This window comes from Mesoplodon densirostris, chromosome 15, assembly GCF_025265405.1.
Source record: "Mesoplodon densirostris isolate mMesDen1 chromosome 15, mMesDen1 primary haplotype, whole genome shotgun sequence".
NCBI classification, from domain to species: Eukaryota; Metazoa; Chordata; class Mammalia; order Artiodactyla; family Ziphiidae; genus Mesoplodon; species Mesoplodon densirostris.
Genome location: NC_082675.1, coordinates 67,807,663 through 67,832,930, shown reverse-complemented (window position 1 = coordinate 67,832,930; position 25,268 = coordinate 67,807,663). Strand labels below are relative to the sequence as shown.

The window sequence follows — 25,268 nt, the reverse complement described above, 5'->3', positions numbered from 1 at the left end:
GAATGGCATGAAATGACGTTAAAGAGGTAAACGGCCCAGATGTAGAAGACCTTCTAAGTAATGTTAAGAAACTGGGATGTTACCCTAAGGACGACAACAAAGGTTTTAAGCAGGGAGGTGGGTGGAGTAAATTTGAATTAAAATCATTCCAGCTGCAGCATGGAAAATGAATTGGAGGAAAGCAAGGCTGGATGTAAGAATGTTGTTTGGGGGACTACTGTAATAGATCATGGTCTAAATGATAGTGGCCTAGACCATGGTAATAGTGGTAAAGATGGACAAAGATAGATGGATTTGACAGTTGAGAGGTATGAGTCACAGGATTTGGCCTTGACTGGCTATGCAGGTTGAAGGAAAAGTCAAGAATGGCCACCAGGCTCAAGGCCAAAGGAACTGAGTAGATAGTGGTGCTATCTAATACTAAGCTAAAAAGCATTTTCACTGAGATTTCAGTTTGGGAAGTTGAGGTTGGATTTTAATTGCCAAGTGGAGACATCCATAAAACAGTGGATTTCTGGGTCTGGCGCTCAAATGGAGAGGTCAGGAATGACAATATAGGTCTGGAACTTGTCAACAAGGTAGCAGAAATCTTAGGAAAGGATAGGATGTTTAGGTGGAGAGTATGGAGTAAGCAGGAAGCAGGCCCAAGACAAATCCTAGATAAATAACCCAAGAGTGACAGGGACACTAAGCCTGTGAAGGAGCCTGAGGCAGGACTATGGAATAGGAAAGAAAGCAGAAGGAAGGCAAAGGAAGACAGTGCTTTGAGGAGCAGTCATTAGTGTCAATCTTGCCATGGAAAGGTTAAGTGGAATAAGTGTAAAAAGTGCTCATTGGATACAATGACAAGATGAAGATCATTTCAGTGAAGCAGCAAGAGCCCGCAGGCGCTCTGCAGTGTGCAGCAAAGGAGGGCAGGCAGCTGTTGGAGAAGTTGATTTGGAGGAGAGAAGAGTGGCCCCAAGAGGTGGATGTACCATCAAGGAAGAGTTCCTATTTGCTAATATAGGAGAGATTTGAGTGTGTTTATGTAACAATTTCGAGCACTTGGAAGAATGTCCCAGAGTGTGGAAGGCCTGGAATTCCAGGTAGGAAACTTTATTCCTAGACAACTGGGAGCCATTGCAAGCAGGAGAATGACATGTTCATTGAGGAAGACTTATGGAGCTGGGTATTGCTGCTCCCAGGGGACATCCTACCATAAAGAAACCCATCCTGCCTTAAAACAAAGCAAATGTTTCTTTTGGGGTTCTAGGTGAGGGTGTCAGCCAAATCTTTCACCATGCTTTTGTGGCTGTCTTTACAGCATTGCTTCAAACTTAGTATCTAATTATCTCGGTTTTCTTACTAGGACAAACATCTTTGTTAAGGTCCGTTTAGTTTGCAACTGGTCCAACCTTAATATCATTACAGTTCCTTTTTTTTTTTTTTTTTTTTAATGCGGTACGCGGGCCTCTCACTGCTGTGGCCTCTCCCGTTGCGGAGCACAGGCTCCGGACGCGCAGGCCCAGCGGCCATGGCTCACGGGCCCAGCTGCTCCGCGGCGTGTGGGATCCTCCCGGACCGGGGCACGAACCCGCGTCCCCTGCATCGGCAAGCAGACCCCCAACCACTGCGCCACCAGGGAAGCCCTACAGTTCCATTTTTAAACTAGCGTTAAGGCTAGTTTAGCAGTTAGCTTGCTAGTTGATAAAATGTAGCCACTTCTGTAGTTTCCTTTTTGTCCTAAGATCTTTAAAGCAACTCTTCTACAGCAGTGTTATCAACCTACTTCATAACAGCATAGGAATGAAAGAGAAAACTAATTCAGGTGCAAATTAATGTGCTGTGTGGTTGGGGGAGGGTGAAGGGGATGATTGTGTATAATGGATTTAAATGAAAGAATCCCAGTCATATAGTTAGATCAAAAGAAAATCTTAAATTTGCTTCATAAGCAAGATTTAACACAAGACAATAAATTTAGACCCAAACGGGAAGGTCTCCAAGCTTCAATAACTCCTAGCTTGTTCATAAATCACAGTATTGATCAAATCTAAATTAATGCATGAATGTATACATTTGTGTATGGGAACTTATGAAACCTCATTTACTATATGAGAATGAAGCAGAAAGCAATTTTTATATTATGAACACATAAATTAAACCACTTGGCATTTTAAAAAATCTTAGCCAAATGGATTTATCTACAGGAATCTATTCTTTACATCTCTCCCTCTCAAAAGGAAAATGTATGGGGAACTATCACTCCTGCTACAGCTTTTGCTTTGAGTCCTCGGGAAGAGAACGTAAGACCAGGGGTGAGCATTAAATGACAACTCATGAAAAGAGGTAGAGAAAGGAACATCTGAGTTTCATTTGTAATTCTGCTATGCATTTCCTCCTGACAAAAATATCCTGGGAGTGCCGCTTTGTGTTTTAGTTTACTTTCTCTCTTGAAATGAGATTTGCTTTGCTAGAGAAATCTACCCTTCAAATAATGATTATTGTTTAAACAGAAATATCAGACGGCAAGCATATTTGCATATTCTATAAGTAAATGTCTAGTTATACAAGCTATTCACTGGTAAATATAAAAAAAGAAATCAGTACCTTGATTAAGCTGCCATGAAACATTATGTCCTTGGGGTATATCACCAAAGGGGTGTAGATATAGTAAATCAGTGAAAATTGTACCTAATTGGGAAGGTAGGGGAGAAAAAGATCACTTTTCGGTAAATAGCAAGATTAGTCCTGTACACCCCAAAACTCACACCCTGGATCAGTGTTCTCAACTCTGGGTGAGCTTCAGAACAACCTGTGCAGTTCTCTAAAAACATGTCCAGGTTCCCACTCTAGATCCAGTTAATCCCAACATCCAGGGTTTGCTTCTTCCTGCTCTGCATTTACCATTTTAAAAAGCCCTTCTTGACTTTGTTGTACAGCCAGGGTTGAAATCACTGCTCCTGAGGCTACTGCTACAAATGAGTTGTTAGAGAAGCAACATACAGGGTTATAGAAGGACTAGGAAACAGTGGAGTAACAGGAAAGGCTCATGTTAGCTAAAATTCTCTATGCCTTTGATTGGAGGGGTGGATAAACTGAAGTAGAATTGTGCACAGGGCCATAAGGGCACAAAACAGAGAAATAGAAGGCATAGTTTCAGCCTTCTCTTGGACTCTCTCAGGGTGTCTTTGCAACACCCTAGACAATTTAGAAAAGTCGGTGCTCATTCAAGCTCACACATAAGAAACGATTTTGAGGGAGAAAGATATAATAAATCCAAAATAGAAAGGATCTCAATTTATAATTCAAAAATCATACTAGTACTCAGTACTTGAAATATGGCTAGTGTGAAGCGAACATACATTGAGATATCCTAGTGTAAAATACGCACCATTTTCAAAGACTTAGCGCGAAAAAACTAAAATATATCAATAATTTTATATCGATTGCATGTTGAAATGATAACGTTGAATATTCTGAGGTCAGTATATTTATTAAAACTGTTTCCTCTTACTTTTTATAATGGGGACACTAGAAACCTTAAAATTACATTATGTTGTTCACATTCTAGCTCTGTAAGACAACGCAGGTGATTAAGACTAACCTGGGGAGACCACCTAGTACTAAAGGGGCGGAGGTAAAGGGGAGCGGGGAGGGGAGGGCTGACGGTCAGAGCCTAAGATGAAGTAAGGTAATAAGATTTATTTTTAACACGCCATTTAAAAATAAACCCCTATGAAATGTAGCCACTGTGTGGGATCACCCGGACAATACTGTGGGAAGAACGTCTTGGAGGAGGAAAAGATTATTTAATTTCCTTGAAAAGCCCCAGAGAACTCACGTCCAGCATTTAAGGTTCCTGATGTAATCAACCGGCCTCGTATTGGAAGCCGGGCCAGCTGGGCGTGGGAGGGCCCTGCCCTGCGGGAGGAGCATTCCGGAGTGGTGCAGGGAAGGCCCAGGAGCCACGCGGCTCAGGAAACCACCCCCGCGGCTGGATAGGAGAACACTTCACTGGCCCCTCCTTCGATGACTCTCCCTAGGCCCTTACCCTGCAAGTGGGAAATCACTTCTTCAACAACGCCCTCCGGGCCCATGCCTACGCTACGCTCCAAGGCCGCTCTCACGGTGGGCTAAAAGACCCCACCCAGGTGGGCCAGAGGGATGCGGGGAACCGAGGAAACCCAGGTGTCTGCTTCGACTGCACGCGCCTGCGCGAAAACCCCTACTGACTCCTAGCTCCAGCCTCTGCTGCCTTGCCTTCGTCCCGCCTCCTTTTCCCCGCCTCCACCTGGTATGTCACAAAGAGTGACGCGTAAAGCGAACAATCACAGTCCCTCTCCTCGAGAGCCAGTAGGGAAAGGGGAGGGAGTTCTGCGACCAAAGCCAGGTGGGCCCCATCTCCTCCCCTCCCCTGTGGCCACATCTCTCTGGAGTGGGAGGGTCGGCTGCCCCTCACCTCGGAGCTCCCCCAAAGGCCAGTAACGGATCCCCAGCCCTCAATTCCTACTCTGCTTTGGGATAGTGTGAGCTTCATTTTGTACACGTGTGACTTTGTCCAGTTATAAACCTAATAAACTGTGCAGAATGGAGTTTATTATGAATGGGGGAGGGCAGAGGACGGAAGGAGAAGGCTTGGCGGGGCTGGCTCGTCTCGGTCACCCAATCAGAGCTCTGGGGAGGGGCGGGGCGGAGCACGAGAAGAGGGTGGGGGGTGGGGCTAGGGCTTGGAGTTAGAAGGCTGCGGGGAGGAGAGGGCGGGCTCCCAGCGATTAAAAGCGGCCAATCAGGGGGTGCCGGCTTCATTCGGAGAGCGGCGTGGGGCGTCGCCGCCGCCGCCGCGCGCGCCGGGGGCTGGTTAAGGCCATGAAACAAAAGAAACCCTGAGAGGGGAGCTGCTGCCACCTCCACCAGCCCGCCCCGCTGCCGTCCCCACCCACCCACCTAGTTACCTACCTCTGCCACCTTCCCCTGCTCCTCCACCCCGCCCTCTCCGGTCGGCCCTGGCGCTGCTCGGCCCGGGTCGTCAGCCCCGCCGCCTCCCCAGAGGAAAGGTGTTTGCGCGCTGAGCAGGGCCGGGGCCCTGTCCGCCATGGGGCTCGCCGCCTGCCGCGCCTGACCCGGCCGCCGCCGCCGCCGCCGCCGCCGCCGCCATTGACAGCGCGCCGCCGCGATGCCGAGCGGCAGCTCCGCGGCCCTGGCCCTGGCGGCGGCCCCGGCCCCCCTGCCGCAGCCGCCCCCGCCGCCGCCGCCGCCGCCGCTGCCACCGCCCGCGGGCGGCCCGGAGATCGAGGGGGACGGGCTCCTGCTGAGGGAGCGCCTGGCCGCGCTAGGCCTCGACGACCCCAGCCCTGGGGAGGGCCAGGCCCGGCGGGCGGCGGGGCTGTCTCCGGAGGAGCGGGCTCCTCCCGGCCGGCCCGGGGTCTCGGAGGCGGCCGAGCTGGAGCTGGAGGAGGACGAGGAGGAGGGGGAGGAAGCGGAGCTGGACGGAGACCTGCTGGAGGAGGAGGAGCTGGAGGAGGCAGAGGAGGAGGACCGGCCGTCTCTGCTGCTCCTGTCGCCGCCAGCGGCCGCCGCCTCTCAGACCCAGCCGATCCCGGGCGGGTCCCTGGGGTCGGTCCTGCTGCCCGCCGCCGGCTTTGATGCCCGGGAGGCGGCCGCGGCGGCAGGGGTGCTCTACGGAGGGGACGATGCCCAGGGCATGATGGCGGCGATGCTGTCCCACGCCTACGGCCCAGGCGGCTGCGGGGCGGCGGCAGCCGCCCTGAACGGGGAACAAGCGGCCTTGCTCCGGAGGAAGAGCGTCAACACCACCGAGTGCGTCCCGGTGCCCAGCTCCGAGCATGTCGCCGAGATTGTCGGTCGCCAGGGTGAGTGCGGGTGTGGGGGGTGTCCAGCTGGGCTTGGCCCCCGGGCGTGGGTGGGGAGACGAAAGAAAGGAGCTTGGGGCAGAAAAGGCGAACCTGGAGAGTCCTCCAGGTCCACCGGGAAGGGGTCTGGGAGGAGCCGAGGGTCGACGAGATGAGAAGATGGGTCACCTTGCGAAAACCCCACGGTGTTCCTCTCATCTTGCGTGATAAAAGGTGCTAAGTTTCTCGAGCCACTCTATCCGGCGGTGTTCACTTTACTCGGGCTGTATTCCTGGAACACCCGGCTGGCGTGGCACCAAAAACCTCAGTGAGGTGGTAAAAGGTCGGGTCGGTTGTGGATTCGGTGTTGTGCACGGAAAGCTTTGAGATTGCAAGTTTGCGCAGCCGACCGTCTTTGTAAAAGCGCTCAGCTTGCCTTACAACGGCTTGTTGGGAAGAAGAAATGTACAGAAATGGAGGCTTGTAGAAAGAGCTCGTTCGAGAGGGAAGGGGATGTTCAAGTGGTCGTTCTTACCGCCCGCCCCTCCGCTGTTCATAAACTTAGCTTTTTTGCTAACTCTCTGTTGATCTTATTGTATTCGTTTCCATACATTTTAACTCTCGAAAAGGCACGTTGGGTACCTTTTAGAGCACTTCAGGGTACACGATGAAGAAAAATTGGACAGTAAAGTAATTGAGTTAAGGAACTTCGTGCGTTTATACAGTTTTCAGTAAATTCTCTTCACTTGCCAGCACACCAGTATTGCAGACAGACTCCTCCCACATTGCTCAGACAAAGGACCTAGGTCTCAGATTCCAGGAGTAGATTTGTGGAGGTGGGGGAAGGGATGCCCAGAGTACCTCTGTATCCGACATTTTTAGGGAAGGTCTTATGCTCTTTAGCGTAGCTCTTTTCCCCGTTATTGAAGGAGTAAATATTACCTGCCGCTGCCTTATTACAATATGATTTAACCTGGTTGATGCATGTCTTTCTCCTGTTAGGTTGAGAGCATTGTCGGGGTCAAATAAAGAGAAGTGATGGCGCTGCTGCTTAAATGATCTCATCTTTCCCAAGTGGTCTAGAGTACACATAAATAAGAGGTCTGTCGAAATGGTGGTTTCAAATATCAGAGTTGGCTCATCTCTTACCTCTAGGATTTTAATAAGAAAAATCCATCTGAAATCTGGTTAGAGGAAATAGCGTATTTCAGACTGCCTGGTGACTGGTACTTAAAGGCAGTGTTCAAAGCTGATGCCCGTCAATTAAGAGTTTATTTCCGTAGTTTGGTAGATAAATTTTGTATTCCTTTTTTTGTTGTTTGGTTTGTTTTTGTTGTTTGGTTTTTGCAATACTGAAGATACTAATCCAGGAGAGAACTGTTTCACCTCACATAGGATAAAATTATAACATCTCAAATTGTAGACTCAGAATGAGTTGGTTATTCAGTTAACAACATCGGGGAATTGCTATGTATCAGGTTTGTATTTTGCCAGGCATTGAGTTTATGGCAGTTGGGAATGTGAGGTTAATTCAGACTAACTTGGCTGCCCGTAAGAAGCTAACAGTCTAATAAACAGCGGAATGGCGCTCATCTAATCTGTAGTTCATGGCATTAACTCTAGTGTGTGACAAAGTGGTATGTATAAGGACATCAACCCTGGAGGGCCTTGGAGAACGGATAAGACTTTAACAAATGGAGATGGGAGAAAGAATGAGGGACAGTGTGAGGAAAGGTGTGGAGACATAGTCTAGGTATGGTTGGAAAGTTGCTGCTGGAGGGGAGGGGAAGTTTTTTTTTTTTAATACTTAGGGTCTGATACTTAGGAGAGTGGTGAAAAGGGGCTGGGAAGGTGTCTGTTCAGGCCCTACTAGGGTGACACTTCCTCAGCACAAGTTGCTTCAGTGTGCTCATGGTGACAGTTTAGGATAATGAAGGAGAAGAACACTTATAGGACAGTTTTCCTAGGGGACAAGATACTGGTATCTTTTGTATATTTAGTTTAATACAAATTTTTGTCTTCTGTATTATACCCTTTAAAGCATGATTAAATGTTCCTTAATTATGCAGACTGTTACCTTTATGTAGATCCATTATTTGAAAGTAAACTGAATTCATTCCAAGTTTGTATTTTGTACCAAATTATAGCAATGAAATGGTCTTTAGTTTTTCTTTTTAGGACTGAGCTTACTGGTTAATAAGGAAATGTGAATCTATTTATGTCTTAGGACATGGAGACAAATTGCTGACTATTCCTTTTACGCTTAATATTTTCCCAGTGTTGACAGCACTGTTAAACGTATGTCATCATCCTCTATCTTATCTTAAGAACAAAAAGTCTTATCCTTTTCCTGTTCTGAACCATTCAGCTAGTGGATCATGGACTCCCTTTGCCACGAACACCCCTCAGCAGCACCATGATAAAACCTGTGAAGTTATTTTCGCACTCCTGCAGAAAACCAGGCAACTTCTAATGTTCGCATCCTTTTACAGTGTGATAATTTCCCCTTTCCCTAAGTGAATAAACAGGGCAAATCATTTAGTTTACTTTTTGCTTTGAATGAACAAAATTTTCCTCCTTAAGAATTATCCCTTCCTGCCATCTTATTCATTACCTGAAGTCATAATTTTCTGTTTGACATCTCTTAATGGGTTTTGGAAATAATTATGTCACAGATGGAGACATCTGTGACCAGCTCTGAAGCAAAGAGTAGGACAAATGGAATTCTGAGTCATATAGACTAGCAACTCATGTAGATGTCCTCTAGCTTCGTTGTCTTTCAGAAAAACAAACCACTGCTTTTGATCGTGATGAAAGTTTGCAGAGCTTTGACCTCATATTTATACTCCCCAGCAGCATATGGTCATTTGCAACTGTTAAATTGGCCCCCTTTTTTAAGTGTGCATCTCATTTTGAAACCAACAATACTGTACCACAAAGGCAGGAACTGAAAAGAGGCTAAAGACTTGTAATCCAAGGTTTTATATTACTGTTTAAGATTAATGTACTTCTTTAACTATTTTCATTAGTGATTTACTTGATGGGCTATGTGTGTTCTCTAGCCTCCTAGTCAAGAAGGGCTATTTCTGGCTTTTTTTAATTGTATACTGTCAGCATTTAAGCTAATACTCTCAATATCTGGATATATATGAATAATACATATGCTGATATACTATACATTATTAAACATGTAAACAATTTTAAAAGGATGAGGTAAAGATGGAAATTGGAGTGTTTTGATTTTTTTTTCTGCACTCCAGTGAATTTTCTTGTACCCTCTTTTAGCTATCACTGAGCTAGACCTTCTTAGACATTTTTTTCTTCTTTATTGAGCTGCTCTCTCTCCACTGATACCCAGTGATTGTGTATATTGTCACTTTTTAAACAGTTAATATGTTACATTGCTTGAGGTTGTCTTAAATACATCCTTGTGAAAAATTTTTCCCAGTTTCCTAGGGTGGAACCACTCTTCCAAGTTCTAAAAAGAGAAAGCTTGGTCTTGTACGTAAATTCCCTGTTTAAGAAGAAATATACATTTCATGAGGAGAAATAGTTTCAGAATAATGCTAAAGCATGGTGTCCCTTTTGTAGAAGAGGGGGGATTGTTGGCATTCTCTCTGCCAGTTACTATATTACATGCCATTTAACTCTGCTAGGTGGTTATCCCCATTTTACAGACATAGAAACTGAGGTGCTGATAGGTATCTTGCTCAGATAGTGGAACTTGGGGTTAGACCAGTTTGTTTGCTAGTAAAGATAAAAGTTCTCATTCTACATTGCTGCCTCAGTATTGAAGCATCTTGCTCAGAAAGGCTAATAATATTTTGGGTTAGTTTCTGCCCTAATTATGAGTTGGGGTACTGTATTTCTAATATGCATAACTTAAAATATCATCACTGTCCAAATTAATTTACTTAATAAAATTTTGGTGTCTACTACACAGAAGGCACAGGTCATTCTAACATTCTAGTTCTAATGTGTCTAACTAGAAATTCACTGTCATTTATAATTCAGAAAGTTAATTTGTGTGTATATACATGCTAGCTTTAAAAATTAAACGTCATTTTTCTAGACTTTAAAATATAAATAATAGTTTGTATTAGCTCTGGGACCATTGGGGGAGGTTCGATTATTATAATTGTTTTGCAAATGGTTGGGGAATCTACTGCCTTTTCTTCCTGCCTTACTCAGCTAATGAACTATTTTGATTCACTAGGGAGGAAATGGAAAATAAAGTGGTAATTCAAGGGTGTATTTTCTGCCCCCTGGTAGAAATGCCAGTGACCTAAAAATGATCCAGGGAATCGAGTATTTGAGAACTATTAATCTGTTAGAGATTTCCATTGAGGAAAATTTCCAACAATGTCTGTGGGTTGGAATTCTAGATAGTTCTTACATTTTAAGTTTTCAAGGAAAGGTGGAATTTAGTTATAAGACAGTGCTTAATATTTTATGGATTTGGTTTTGAATGAATTTAATATTTGTACAGATTGAGGAATTTATTGCTTTTGTCTTAAACTGAATACAAAAATGTTTTAGAATGTATGTTTTTTTTTTTTTTTTTTTTTTTTGCGGTATGCGGGCCTCTCACTGTTGTGGCCTCCCCCGTTGCGGAGCACAGGCTCCGGACGCGCAGGCTCCGGACGCGCAGGCTCCGGACGCGCAGGCTCAGCGGCCATGGCTCACGGGCCCAGCCGCTCCGCGGCATATGGGATCCTCCCAGACCGGGGCACGAACCCGTATCCCCTGCATCGGCAGGCGGACTCTCAACCACTTGCGCCACCAGGGAGGCCCAGAATGTATGTTTTAATATAAAAATATTTGTTGAAAACTGTCCCAATTTGCCTTTAACAGTCTCTGCTCAGCTGTGATATATTGGAAAGAGCCAGCAAGCAGAAATTAAAATTCCTAAATTCTGATTACTCTGTGCCATTAACTCACTTTGTGGTCTTGGGCAAATCACTTAAACTCCCTAGGCTTCAAATTCTTCTTCAGATGGGTATAATCATATCTACAACACCTCTGGGGACTATGAATTGTACACAAATAAATTGACATATATGAAACTGTAAGTGATAAGCACATACTACTTTTGTTAAGTTAAATCTGAAATTAATTCGAACCACTCTGTTAATCTCGTTCACCTTTCCTCGGCTTGAGCAGACAGTCTTCACACATTACTATATTCATCTAAGGTGATAGAACTAGAACGAACTGATGTCTAAATGCCTGTTAAGCACATGGCACCTCTATCCAGATAGGCTTAAATGATGCTGTGATAACAAAGAACCCCAGCATCTCAGTATTGAAACAGCAGTGGTTTATTTCTTATTCACAGGGGCTGTGCTCATTTTAGTCATTCAGAGTCTTAGACCAGTGAAGCAGCCACCATCTCAAGTGTTAGCTGGTCTTCCCCTGTGCCAGAAGGATGAGAGACAGTGGCGCAGCACACACTGGTCTTTAAATGTTAGACCCAGGAGTAATAATGATCACATCCGCTCATATTTCATTAATCAGAGCAAGTCATCTGGACACACCTAACTTCAAGTGGGCGAGAAATTGCATTACAATCATGTGCCTACAGGAGAGATCCAAAATATTCATGATGATTACCACAGTATTATTTTAAAATCTATGGGATTGTGACAGAATTTTTTAAATGTAATTTATGCCCTATAGGATTTGTAATTTAAACTCAAAATGAAAAAAATTATAGATAAAAGTGCTCATAATGGGAATAAAGACACAGACCTACTAGAGAATGGACTTGAGGATATGGGGAGGGGGAAGGGTAAGCTGTGACAAAGTGAGAGTGTGGCATGGACATATATACACTACCAAACGTAAAATAGATAGCTAGTGGGAAGCAGCTGCATAGCACAGGGAGATCAGCTCGGTGCTTTGTGACCACCTGGAGGGGTGGGATAAGGAGGGTGGGAGGGAGAGAGATGCAAAAGGGAAGAGATATGGGAACATATGTATATGTATAACTGATTTCACTTTGTTATAAAGCAGAAACTAACACACCATTGTAAAGCAATTATACTCCAATAAAGATGTTAAAAAAAAAAAGTGGCCATAAGAGACTAAATAGGAAAGTGTATTCGCAGTTTAAAAACTCCTTTAGGGACTTTCCTGGCGGTCCAGTGGTTAAGACTGCATTTCCACTGCAGGGGGCAAGGTTCAATCCCTGGTCGATCAGGGAGCTAAGATCCCACATGCTGCGCAGCGCAGGCAAAAAGAAAAAAAAAAAACTCCTTTAGGAAACTCCAAACAGATATGGATAATCTGTTTTAAAACCCCATTGATCTTCAGGTGATTCTAAAGTGATACATTTATTAAACTGCATCTTAATCCTTCTCAAATGGCTTGTATACCATAATGCATGTTTACTTTTAACTTTTTTCCCCGTACTACCATTAGGTACCATATAGACATTTATAAGGATTACATCTGATATTTAAGCTTTTAAAATGATATTCTAATGCTAGTAATACCAAGCCAAACTATGCTAAATTGAATATGCACAGCATAATGTTACTTGAATACTTTGAGGCTTTATTCCATGACTGATTTTGAGAATTTTAAGTTACACTGCATAATTACAGCACCTCTTTCATGCCAGCGTTCGAGATTTAAGAACAGTTTGTGTGGGCATGGTTTGTTGCCTTTGTCCAGTAAGCAAACACTGCAGTTCATTGCGTGCAGGGAAGCCTGATTTGACCACAAGTAAAGTGGTATCGTGAAATAATAAGACTAGGCCTTAAAATAATAAAATTATTTAATGAGCTGCAGATGTAGTTGAAGAGTTGAAGGTAGGCATAAAGTAGTTTCATCTTAAACGTAGTTAGAGGAGAGTGGGGAGGTAAAAGTTCCAAACTACTAGGTTACCAGTGTACAATGTTTGCCCTTTGGGCTGACCTTCTTATTACTGTCCCCCTTTCTATACCACTCTCCCCTCCCCTTTGGCTTATCTTCTACCTTTCCACCAGTACCTGCAGGAAAGGACATTGAACTTGGAGTTAGGAAACTTGTTAGAGAGCTGGCTTTACCAATTGTCGCCTGTGACCATGGACAAATCGCTTAACCTCACTGTCTCGGTTTCCTCTGGTGGGGGGAAGCCAGTCCATCCAGCTGTTCTTCCCGGCCCTCCCCCACCCGCTCTCCGTTGTGAGGATCAGGTATGAGAAGATGTCATTAGTACAGATTCACTGTACAATGGAAAGTATAGAGATAATAAATTATATATGAGGCAGGGTAAAGTTTATAATTTTTTTTACTGCTAGATTTGTACGCTGAGCAAATGCTAGTTGAAACCAAAAATTGTCATTTTAGTAAGTTTTTCCTAGGACATATATACCACTAGTTAGTGATATATATTATATTTTTTAAAGTTTACAGTGTCTTAAAATTTTATTTAAAATCAGCACTTTTGAAATGTATTTCCTGGTAAAGACCTAAGCTAGTCTATAGTCTGGAAGAGAATCATTTGCAAATGAACCTGATTCCATTATATGATTCCCATACAGAGGTAATTCTCAGCTTTGTATTAACATACTCTAAAGGGCATGAACCTAATTTTAAAATCCCCAGTTAGGAAAATTGTTCTGCCTTTCGTCTCTAATTTACACCCTCTTTTGGGTGTCACAGCTTTAGTGAAAGGCCAAATATGAGCCCTTTTTTTGTTAAGTATGTCGATCCTCTTGTCTAAACTACGTGAAAAAGGAGGGGGATTTTAAATTTAGTTTAACTTCTATTTTTAAAAATACCTTTATGCAGGGAATTCTCCACTTCTAAGAATCAACTAGGAAAATAAGGCAGGTTGAGAGAATGGTGTATTTAGGGAATTGGGGCATTTAGGAATCATTAGTTTATAACTTTGGGCAACTGTCAGCTTCAGTTTTCTTCACATATGAGATTGAACTCGATTATCTCTTGTAGCTCTTATATTCTTATTTTTGTCCAAAAAGAGTTCCTAAAATCATGTAAAAGTAAACCAGGTTTCAAATTACCAATTAGATTGACTTCAACATATTTTCTCCCAGTTTTGTAAAGTTTATAATATCTTAACATGCTTTTCACAATCTAAATATGTTTTATCTTCAGGATTAAAATTTTTTAATGTTCTTTAACTTTCTATAGAAAATTGATTCATTTGATTTAAAAAATAATAATAATAACAAACATTTAAATGTGTCAGGTAGTATATCATCTCATTTGATCCATTCTTATTTCCACCATACAGATAAGGAAACAGATCTATGGGGATACAAATAACTTATCCAGGGTCTCAAGCTAATAGAATTAGAGACTTGAACACTCCAACTCAGTAAGTGGTAGAACAAGCAGACAAAGCAGCGAAAATGACAGATCAATATCTGTACTTGAACACATGTAGACACCAAATCCTTTTGGTGCTTGAAGTTTGGTACAAGTCAGTGAGGGCAGAACTGAATCTCAGTCATCTTAATGTCAGTTAAAGTACCTGAAACGTAGCAGATACTTGCTGTTTATTTTATTGAACTGAATAGTTGGATTAGAAACTTGCCATTTTATTATTTATCATTTTAGTTTTCATGTTGTGGCGTTTTCTTCCCTCTTGCCTTTACTTGAGGAGCCAGTCAACCTAAAGTTGTTTGGATCTGTTTGTTTTAGATGCTACTTGATTTAGGGCATTAGATGTCCATATGAATACTGGTAATCAAAACTAAGATCACATAAATGAAGCTGTTTGAAATGTTGACATAGTGATGTCTAAAGTGAAACAGTATTCTTAACAGAAAATTTCAGAAAATTTTAACTAGAGCTACAAGAAGGACCCTTGAACCCAGGAAAGGAAAGCTGTTTCTATATTGTGCGTTTAGGAATCCATTGCATTGCTAATCTAAACAATTTATTTAAATGTTGGATTAAGTTGTGTGCATAAGAAACACTCTCTTACTGGGATTTAGCTGATATTCATCAGTCTGTGAAGCTCTTAATACTGAAAAATTGAGTCCTTGTAAAATTATAGGAGTTTTGAATAGTCTGTCTAGACTCTTCCAAGAGGAAAGGGATCTTATTTATATATAAAATCATTAAAGAATATGATCCCCTCATTAATTCTAATATATCATGAAATGTACATATAAAATAATGTGTTTCTCTAATGCTTTTAGAGAAAAATAGTATGGAGTAGTGATAGGAGTATGGAATTATTAAGGCAACTTGTGTTTGAGATCTGACTTTCCAGCTGGGAGATCTCTCTAAGCTCTTTCAGTTTAGTTCTTTCCTATCCTTCCTAAAGCTATTAAGCCAATCATCACTCTGTTATGATTAAATGAAAATATAGGAGAGTTTGGAAAACTGAAGTGTGCTACTTATTTTACTATTTCAAAGCCAAGCCTATTGGCTCAGTTTACTCATGAAATACTTGAAATGGTGGTGGGGGGGTGTGGTTAGGTAGCCTAAAAAAGCTGTCCTTTACTGAACACAGGCATTGTAATAAGTATTTTTAATACATTATTTCATTTAATCCTTGCAACAACCAAATGAGAGAAGTAACTTTAATTATAGTTCCTCAGCCATGAAGGGAGAGATAGAGGTTTGGTGGCCTGTTAGAGCTTCCAAAGATGGTTTGTGATGGTCTATTCAAAGTCTTATGTTCCCAGCTATAATTCAACCTACTTTTCTTTTTTTTTTTTTTTTTTTTTTTTTGCTGTACGCGGGCCTCTCACTGTTGTGGCCTCCCCCATTGCGGAGCACAGGCTCCGGACGCACAGGCCCAGCGGCCATGGCTCACGGGCCCAGCCTCTCCGCGGCATGTGGGATCTTCCCAGACCGGGGCACGAACCCGTATCCCCTGCATCGGCAGGCGGACTCTTAACCACTGCGCCACCAGGGAAGCCCCCAACCTACTTTTCTTGAGGAAAGGAAGAATAGATGTATGCATGTGAGATATGGTAGTATCTGATTTCCCAAGTGCTTTTTAGACTTCAGAAGTGATTTTGTATTTCCTAGGAGAAAAGGGACTAGGTCAAAAGATAAAAGCATTGGAAAGGAGCTAGAGGTTGAATGACCTAACATTAAAACCACAAGCAAACTCTGGTGGTAGATTAGAACCCAGTCCTGCAGATAATCAGTTTTTTTCCCTTACATTATTTCCTTTAAACTAGACCTTGGAATAGTATTAGTAAGTGGTAGCTGTGATAAAGTCATATCTATATTTGTATTCTTCTTGAGTTCATAGAGCCTTTCACACACACAGTCTTCATCTTTTCCAAATGACTGTGTTTATTACTCAGAAGAGTTTGTTACTCAGAAGATTTGGGGGGGCAGGGAGGGGAAGTACTGGGAGTATTTTCCAGGTTATTTAGGGAAATATCTGGGTAGAGATAAGGAAGAATAAGGCATGTTTAGGAGATGATAAAATCTGGGAGAAGGTAAGTGATGGCCACTTAGTTAGGAGATGGATGGGGTGGGAGCTGGGGGTAATTTAAATATCAAGCCCAGAGTTCTAATTTTCTTAAAGGTAAAAAGAACTACTCAAGGAGTTTCACTCCCCCTCTTCATTGTTATTAAAGTGTCTTTCTGTATGTGTGTGTATACTGATTTCCCTTTTAAAATAAAACCTCTTGGAGAGAATTTCTGAAGAAAGATACACCCCAAGGATGACCCAAAGTGAAAATACACATAGTTTTGGTGTGTGTTTATAAGGGTTTTAGCTTTCTTAAATCACCTTATATTTGTAGCTAATTGATGAAATGAATGGGAAATACAATGAATTTAGTTTCTAGAAAACAAAATCCTCTGTCGAAAATCTGCGACACTTCACATAACATTTGGGACTTCTTTAAAAAAAAACAAAACAAGTTCTTTGCACCTACAAGATAGACTTTAAACTCCCTTGCCTCATGTTAAAGACTGAATCATCCCCCATCTGACCTGCTCCCCTGCCATTCTACCCTCCAGTCACTTAAAGCTCCCACAACCCTGAGCCAGGTGTGGCCATCCTGTGCTCTTGATTCCTGCTTTGGCACTTGCAGTTCCCTCTACTTTCCTTCCCACCTGGCAGAACGACTTTCTTCAAGCTTAAGTTCACATGCCTTTGCAGTCTTCTTTCATTTTCTGTAAGCAACAAAGCCCTCTCCTTTTCTATGCCCCCACTGCTTTGTATGCCTATTTTCATTAAAGCAATTATCTTATATCAGTATTATCTTATATCAGTATTATATCAGTATTGTTCTCATGACTGTGAGCTCCTTTCCTTTCTATACTGTGAGCTCCTTGAGAGCAGAAATTATGATGGTTCCTGTATATCACCTGGAATTAGCACCAGCACCTTTATAGGGAATTTAATATTTGAATGGGTAAGTTTAAGCATCAGGCTTGTGAATGTTCTTGGGCCAAAGGAGTGGTTTAGCTAGGAACACCTAGCCACATCCCTTAGGACAAGTGGAGGCCAGGTTTTACTTGTGCATCTCTTACCAAATCACTTATGTCTCAACATAAACACCCTGTCTTTGTCAGCACCCTGGCTTATCTATTTCTTTTCTACCTATTTTGATTTTTATCAATAGTTTATCCCTTCACCCTACTCCAGTGCCCGTGATCCCCAGACTTTTCTTGTATTTATATCTAGCTACTTATATCTGGCGACTGCCCTGGATATTGGGTCTCTCTTCTTGGGTTAGGGTTTAAATTTTTTCTGAACCAAATACTTTCCTTTGTTCAAAAGCCAGGGACCTGGAAGAATGGAGGAAATAATTGGAGAAAGGGAAAAATGGTAATGCGGTAGGCAGAATAAACCCCCTTTCCCTGAAGATGCCTACACCCTACATCCCTGGAAACTCTGAATATGTATATGGAGTATGGACCTTGAGATGGGGAGGTTGTCTGAGATCATCTGGGTGGGCCCAGTGTAAACACAGGAGTCCTTAAAAGCAGAAGAACTTTCCCAGCTGGGTCAGATACAGGATGGGGAGAGATCTGAACTATGAGAAGGATTCAACCTCCATTGCTGGCTCTGAAGATGGAGAGACAGGGCCACAAGCCATGTTGGTGGCCTCTAGAAGCTGGGAATGGCCTTCAGCAGACAGTCGGCAAGAAAGCAGGGAACTCAGTCCTATGATGGGAAGCAACTAAATTCTGCCAATAACCTGAATGAGCAAGGAAATAGATTCTTCCCTGGAGCTTCTAGAAACACAGCCCTGCAAACACGTTGATTTTAGCCCTGTTGAGACCCGTGTCAGACTTCTGACCTACAGAATTGTAAACTAAAAAATTTGTGACATTGAAGCCACTATGTGGGGTAACTTGTTATGGCAGCACTAAAAAACTAAAGCAGGTAATAAGCAAAAACTAAAGGACAGAAGAAGATTTCTGGATTGAGGCCTCCATTTTCCTTCTAGCTCTCAGCTCCTACAGGCCACCTGTAGTTCCTTGCCACGAGGTCTCCATGGGCAGATCAAGCATAGATTGTCTGCTTGCTCCCAGGCTAGCCAGAGCACATCTGACTACTCCTGAAGCCAGCTGTAGAAAACTCTTTTAAAGGACTCGTGATTAGGTCAGGGCCACCCATATAATCTGGATAATCTTCCTATTTTAAGGTGAATTAATTTGGACTCGAATCATATCTACGTTACAGACTGTAATCCTACATCTGGTTCTTCTAAGTATATCATTCCATGTGTTTCATGGAATTAAAAAGTGGCCTTAAAGATCTAGTCTAGGGCTTCCCTGGTGGCGCAGTGGTTGAGAGTCCGCCTGCCGATGCAGGGGACACGAGTTGTTCGGTGCCCGGTCCGGGAAGATCCCACATGCCGCGGAGCGGCTGGGCCCGTGAGCCATGGCCGCTGAGCCTGCGCGTCTGGAGCCTGTGCTCCGCAACGGGAGAGGCCACGACAGTGAGAGGCCCGCGTATTGCAAAAAAAAAAAAAAAAAAAGATCTAGTCTAGTGCTTTTAAGCTTTTCTGACTGTGACCCGCCCCCCCCCACCCCCGCAAAAGAACATTTTATGTTGCAGCCCATTGTACACATATTTACTGAAACATTTGGAGCCTATTCAATTGATATGGCAAACCATGGTTTCAGAAACACTGAAGATATTTCAATTCCTTTTCTTCAACTCCTCTCCCAGCAACAGAGGACCTCTCCCTCTTAACTGCTCAGGCAGCTGGTGGAAGAAGCTCTCTTTACCTTGGAGAAGCAAGACCCAACCTTTGCTACTCTACCAGGGAGTGAGAGGACCAGAATTCTGGCTGCAGCTAAAGAGTTTTAAGGTGAAATACAGTCCCAGCCACAGTGATAGAGAAAGGGGAAATGGGTTCCTACAGGAGGGAGGTAAGTTGGAGACTTTCTCTTGGGAGAATTTACTTCCAAATCAAAATAAAATTGCAGCTATGCAAGTCATTAGTGCTATCCTAGTTCTTAATCTCTACACAGTCTGGTAGAGAGCTTGCCATATGTTGGTTTTTATTTGTAGCCGTAAGAAAACAATTATTATTCCTTACTTCTTGGTCTTATTCAGCTTCGAGGTTATGAAATCGTTTACTCTGCTGTTCATAAATTTTTTTTAAATCTCAGAAACTAACCAAAAGTCTGATTGATATGCTTAGTGTAATAAAATGTATCATTTCTTCATAACTAATTTTTAAATTTTTCTAATTTAATATTTCTTTGGGAAAAAAACTAATGCATTTGTATGGTTCAAACTTTGTAAGAAATAAAAGTGTACAAGGAAAATTGTCAACCTCCTACCCTGTCTCCCTAAGTCAACCAGTTTTATGACGCAGAGTATTCCCTTATATAGCTATACCAGCCTCACACTAATACAAACAGTAATATAATGCAAAGGTCATTTGCTCCTGTGCAAGTATTCCTACAGCCTCAATTCTATGAGTGGGATTGTAGGGGCAAAAGGATACTTGACTTGTAATATTGATGGATATTGCAAACTGCCCTTGAGGAGTTTATACTCTCAGCAGCTAAATATGAGGGGTTTTTTTTTCCCATTCTTACTAGCACTGTTTGTTTTTGATATTTGACAGTCTTATAGGTAGAAAATGATACCTCAGTTCACATGAAAATGGGAATTTTCATGTTTGGAGCCATTTATATATTTCCTTTTCTGTGAGCTATTTCTTTCACCTATTTTTTCTGTTGGGTTTTGGTGTTTTGATATATAAGGGTAGAGGTATATGGGTACCTGTGTAAGAGAGAGAAATTAGCCATTTGTGATGTGAGTTGTAAATAATTTTTTTACGTTGTATTTGGTGAGTTTTGCCATGCAGCAATTTTTTTTAAGTGCAGTCTAATTTTTCAGTACCTTTATGGCTTATGAGTTTTGTGACACTCTGAGATCATAAACTTTTCAATGGTTTTTTAAAATATCATTGCACTTTCAAATAGAAACTCAATCTAAAATACTCCAGGGCTTCCCTGGTGGCGCAGTGGTTGAGGGTCCGCCTGCCGATGCAGGGGATGCGGGTTCGTGCCCTGGTCCGGGAAGATCCCACATGCCGCGGATGGGCTGGGCCCGTGAGCCATGGCCGCTGAGCCTGCGCGTCCGGAGCCTGTGCTCCGCAACAGGAGAGGCCACGACAGTTAGAGGCCCGCGTACCATAATCAATCAATCAATCAATAACTTCAAAAAGCTTTTTTACCTCCTCTACTTGCAAAATAGTAAAACAAATTGGTTTTTTCTCCTTAGTTTGTGCCATCTGTTTAGAACTCTGCCTATTCAAATTGTCCCAAACTTTATAACGTGTGTACATATCCTAGAAACCGTGTGTTGGTTGTTGGGAGTTCAGAATATCCATGTTCTCATAGAAACAATAATGTGATTGATGAGGTTTCCTATAGGTTTCCTGATCTGAGTTAAGGCTACTGTGTTAAAACTGTCTTATAAAATTTAGGAGCGAAAAGAAATACTTCTGTTTCTCTTGGCAGTGGTGTATAAGGGGTTGGCTTTGCTATCTTTCTGTTCCCTCTTTCCCCTGATCTGCAAAACCTAAGCACATGACCCTTTTGGGCAGGGTAGGCCTATCTTACGCCCCTATCTGAGAGATGGTCCACACTCCAACCATCTGTCTTCTCTGTCTTCCTAATGAACCATGTATTAAACATCTATTTATTTGTACCATCCATAGGCCCAATAGTGTCTGTGTACCTTTAGGCATATTTTCTTAGTTAATAATATACCTGCTAGGTATTAAACAACGTATTCTACTCAGGTGCACCTGACAGTTGCTTATAGTCTCAGAAGCATTTAGAGAAGTTTCTTAATGCAGCTTTCTAATGTTCACTACAGTAAGGGTTGAGAGGGGCCCACCCTAGACTCTCAAGCTAACTCTCCCTTTGTCCTTAATAGAAGTTGCCCAGCGTTTTTCTGCAGGATGATCAGGACCCTCTTTGTTAGAAATGTGATTCTAGCAGACTGCCTTCTTGTTGAGTTGTAGCTCAGCGAAGAAACTCATGTGTCCAGATAATGATAGTTAACTCCCCTGAGTGTGTAGTATGAAGAAGTAGGCGTTCATTCCACCCCTTTCAGACTTCCTTAGGCATCTCTCCATCAGTCACGTATTGGCCAATGGAAAATGATTGCAGTTCTCAACCTCAAGCAGCACCTACTGTGCTGACTGAGGGAGTTTCTTAGAGATTTAGCCTGTATAAATGATAAGTAGACGTAGAAGTTTTATTGTTCTGGTCTTCCAATTCACTTTCTTTTGTGGAGCAAAAGCAGATGTATTTTCCTATACTCAGAAGTTACACTATCAATTTAACCTTGTAGTTCATTGTAGATATAAACTTACAGCCGCACTCTATAATAAAAACTTCCATGTTTTACAGTAGTGTAAATTTGACTGATTGCACTTGGCCCGTCTTACCTCCTCCAGTTACTGCACTAAGTGCTTTCTTTGCAATTTTGCTTTTAGCTACACCACCCACCCACCCCCACCCCCTAGTCTTCTTGAATATAACCTTCAGGGTAGAGAAAACCTGACTCTGAAAGTGTTTTCCTGATAGGTACCTAAGATCCAGCAGTGAGAAAACAGCCGTTTCTAAGTTCTCCAATTTGTTGGAAGGAGAAACAGGATCTTCATTTGTGGTTCAGATCCAAAAGTTCAGTGCTAGGTTGAGTAAAGTTGTTATTGAATAACATAATCAGTAGCTTCATAGCAAAAAGTTAGCATAATCAACTCCCTTCAACAGGGTTGGATTAGCAGTATGGGGCCAGAATATGAAAGGCCGGGAAAGCTCAACAGAAATGCTTAGATGCAAAGCAGTATGTATAAGAGGGACCCAGTGTTCTTATATAGAAAAATGATCTTTGTTTCAACCAAAATTTATATGGCCACCCCATGGCATATACTTACAGCCAACCACCCAGTGCCTTGAGAATGCTGAGGGAGGGCACACAAACCAGTCCTGAGGGAGAGGAAGCTCCGTAGAGGATGAGGCATCTAAACTAAAATCTGAAGGGCTACCAGGAGTTAAGCAGAGCTGGTAGGAAAGGGGCAAGAATAAAGGAACATTCTGATCATGGAAGCCAGGGAGCATGCGTAGGAGTTCAATATGGTGGAAGCACACCCACAGAGCTTAAGAAGTAAGGAGGGGGAAAGGAGAGGGGTACAGAGATAAGGCTGGAGAGAAGAAATCAGGTACCAGGTACAGAGGAACCTTGTGTGTGCCATACTGTTGACTTTATCCTTATGGTAAAAAGGAGCCATTAAAGCACTTTATGCAAAGAAGTGAGCATGTGATAGGTGCTTTGTTTAGAAAGCATCATCTGCCTAAAGTGACTATAGAGGATGGATGGGAGTGAGGCAAGAATGGGGGCAAGGAGGGTACTTCTGGCAAGCTTCACGTTAAGACCTTTGAAAAGTATAACCCCGGAGTTCTATGCCTTAGTTGTATATTTGACATCTGTGTTAACGTTTGAAACCCTCTAATCTTATGCAGTTGGCACTGGTAATGGGTGATTACTCCAGAAAGTAATCATGGGTAGTGATGCATAGGTGTCTTAGATATTTTACTTATTTAACTTAAATATATTCAGGATTTAGGGCCAAAGCCTTTTATTTGAGAATGGGGCTGCCAACCAACGTAGTCCTTCAATAAAACCACATTCGATGACCACATTCCATACAATTTCCAATATGTTTCTTTTGAATTTAGCAAGAACTTTACAGTGAGTGCAAAGTTATTCTATGTTTGTTTTTTTACCCCAGGATTTTACAGTTGTCTCACCCATAGTTCAACAACATCTTTCTTTTTTCTTTAAAGTACTCGTCTTTATTGAAATTTTTAAAAATAATCAATTTTCATACAAGTTCAGCATCTTCTCACATTTATATGTTACTGCTTTATGTAATTGTTAATTCAGTTAATGCATGAGTGCAGCTAGTATAAACGATGGGAATCAAAACAACTGATTCTTAGTGAAGCCTGAAATCCAACTGATGGAACAGAAAAGAGATGATGTACTAGCCTTGAGCATTTTGCCATTGTCATCAATTGAGTTTTACAGAGGAAAGAGTAATGTTAAGGTAAAATAATAAGACAGTTAAATGGACGTCAGTTGAAGAGTTTTTATCGCAGTATAGTTGTGTGGAATTTGAGGTTCTGGGAATAGCAAAAAGACTATATAGATGATGAAGTCAGACTAGGTTTAACTCTGGCTCTGCCACTTACTTGCTGTGTGAACTTGGATGTGTTATACAATTTTTCTGTGCTTTATATTCCTTAGGAATAAAAGGAGTGTAATAGTCTCATCCTTAGGGTTGTTATGTAGATTAAATAAGATGATAGATATTAAATGTCTCACATGTACCTTAATGGTTTTTCTTTGCCACCAACACCCTGCACGGTAGTAAACTATTAGTGTTCTGAAAGTCAGACCCACTTATAGTGTAGCTGGCCTATTTCATGCACGTTTGCAGTGACTGATAACAAGAGGAAGAAAGGATAAGCCTGACCTCTGAGTTAAAGACCTCCAGTTGAGGTGTCACCTCCTCCCTGAGGATGAGAGATCACCAGGAAAGTATGCCTCAGGATCTAGGAGTCTTAGTGGAATTAGGAAAGCTTTATCATCATCTAGTGATAAGTTTTTGTGATAAAGAAAAAACTCTCAAAGAGGGAAGAAAAACTGCCCAGACGAAGACTTTTAGCTTGAAAGGAGCTTTCTGTGATTTGTCTTTATCAATATTATTGAAGTAACTGTTGATACTTACGACATATTTCTTTCTAACAGGTTGTAAAATTAAAGCGCTGAGAGCCAAGACGAACACGTATATCAAGACACCTGTTCGTGGTGAAGAGCCCATTTTTGTTGTCACTGGACGGAAAGAAGATGTCGCCATGGCCAAAAGAGAAATCCTCTCAGCGGCGGAGCACTTCTCCATGATTCGTGCGTCTCGAAACAAAAACGGCCCTGCCCTGGGGGGCTTGTCGTGCAGTCCTAATCTGCCTGGTCAGACCACCGTTCAAGTCAGGGTCCCCTATCGTGTGGTAGGATTAGTTGTTGGACCCAAAGGAGCAACAATTAAAAGAATTCAGCAGCAGACCCACACATACATAGTAACTCCAAGCAGAGATAAGGAGCCTGTCTTTGAAGTGACAGGGATGCCCGAGAATGTTGACCGAGCACGAGAAGAAATAGAAATGCATATTGCCATGCGTACAGGAAACTACATTGAGCTCAATGAAGAGAATGATTTCCATTACAACGGTACTGATGTAAGCTTTGAAGGTGGCACGCTCAGCTCTGCATGGCTCTCCTCCAATCCAGTTCCTCCTAGCCGTGCCAGAATGATCTCCAATTATCGAAATGATAGTTCCAGTTCTCTGGGAAGTGGTTCCACAGATTCCTACTTTGGAAGCAATAGGCTGGCTGACTTTAGTCCAACAAGCCCTTTTAGCACAGGAAACTTTTGGTTTGGAGATACACTACCTTCTGTAGGCTCAGAAGATCTTGCGGTTGATTCTCCTGCCTTTGACTCTTTACCAACATCCGCTCAAACTATCTGGACTCCATTTGAACCAGTTAACCCGCTCTCCGGCTTTGGGAGTGATCCTCCTGCTAACATGAAGACTCAGCGCAGAGGAAGTCAGCCGTCTACTCCTCGTCTGTCTCCTACATTTCCGGAGAGCATTGAACACCCACTTGCTCGGAGGGTTAGGAGCGACCCACCTAGTACAGGCAGCCATGTTGGCCTTCCAATATACATCCCTGCTTTTTCTAATGGTACCAATAGTTACTCCTCTTCCAATGGTGGTTCCACCTCTAGCTCACCACCAGAATCAAGACGAAAGCACGACTGTGTGATTTGCTTTGAGAATGAAGTTATCGCTGCCCTGGTTCCATGTGGCCACAACCTCTTCTGCATGGAATGTGCCAACAAGATCTGTGAAAAGAGAACGCCGTCATGTCCAGTTTGCCAGACAGCTGTTACTCAG

General features: G+C 42.6%; 1 protein-coding gene across 1 annotated transcript in view; it reads left to right on the top strand.

The window, feature by feature from the left end:
- Positions 1-5,155: 5,155 nt before the first annotated feature.
- The window catches only part of MEX3C (mex-3 RNA binding family member C), a 21,903-nt gene continuing 1,790 nt past the window's right edge, over positions 5,156-25,268 (top strand). Inside the window, exons 1-2 of the mRNA XM_060119470.1 lie at positions 5,156-5,852; positions 24,064-25,268. The exon at positions 24,064-25,268 is cut by the window's right edge and continues 1,790 nt beyond it. Coding sequence (XP_059975453.1) covers positions 5,156-5,852; positions 24,064-25,268 — 1,902 coding nt within the window. The remainder of the gene's footprint in view (positions 5,853-24,063) is intronic.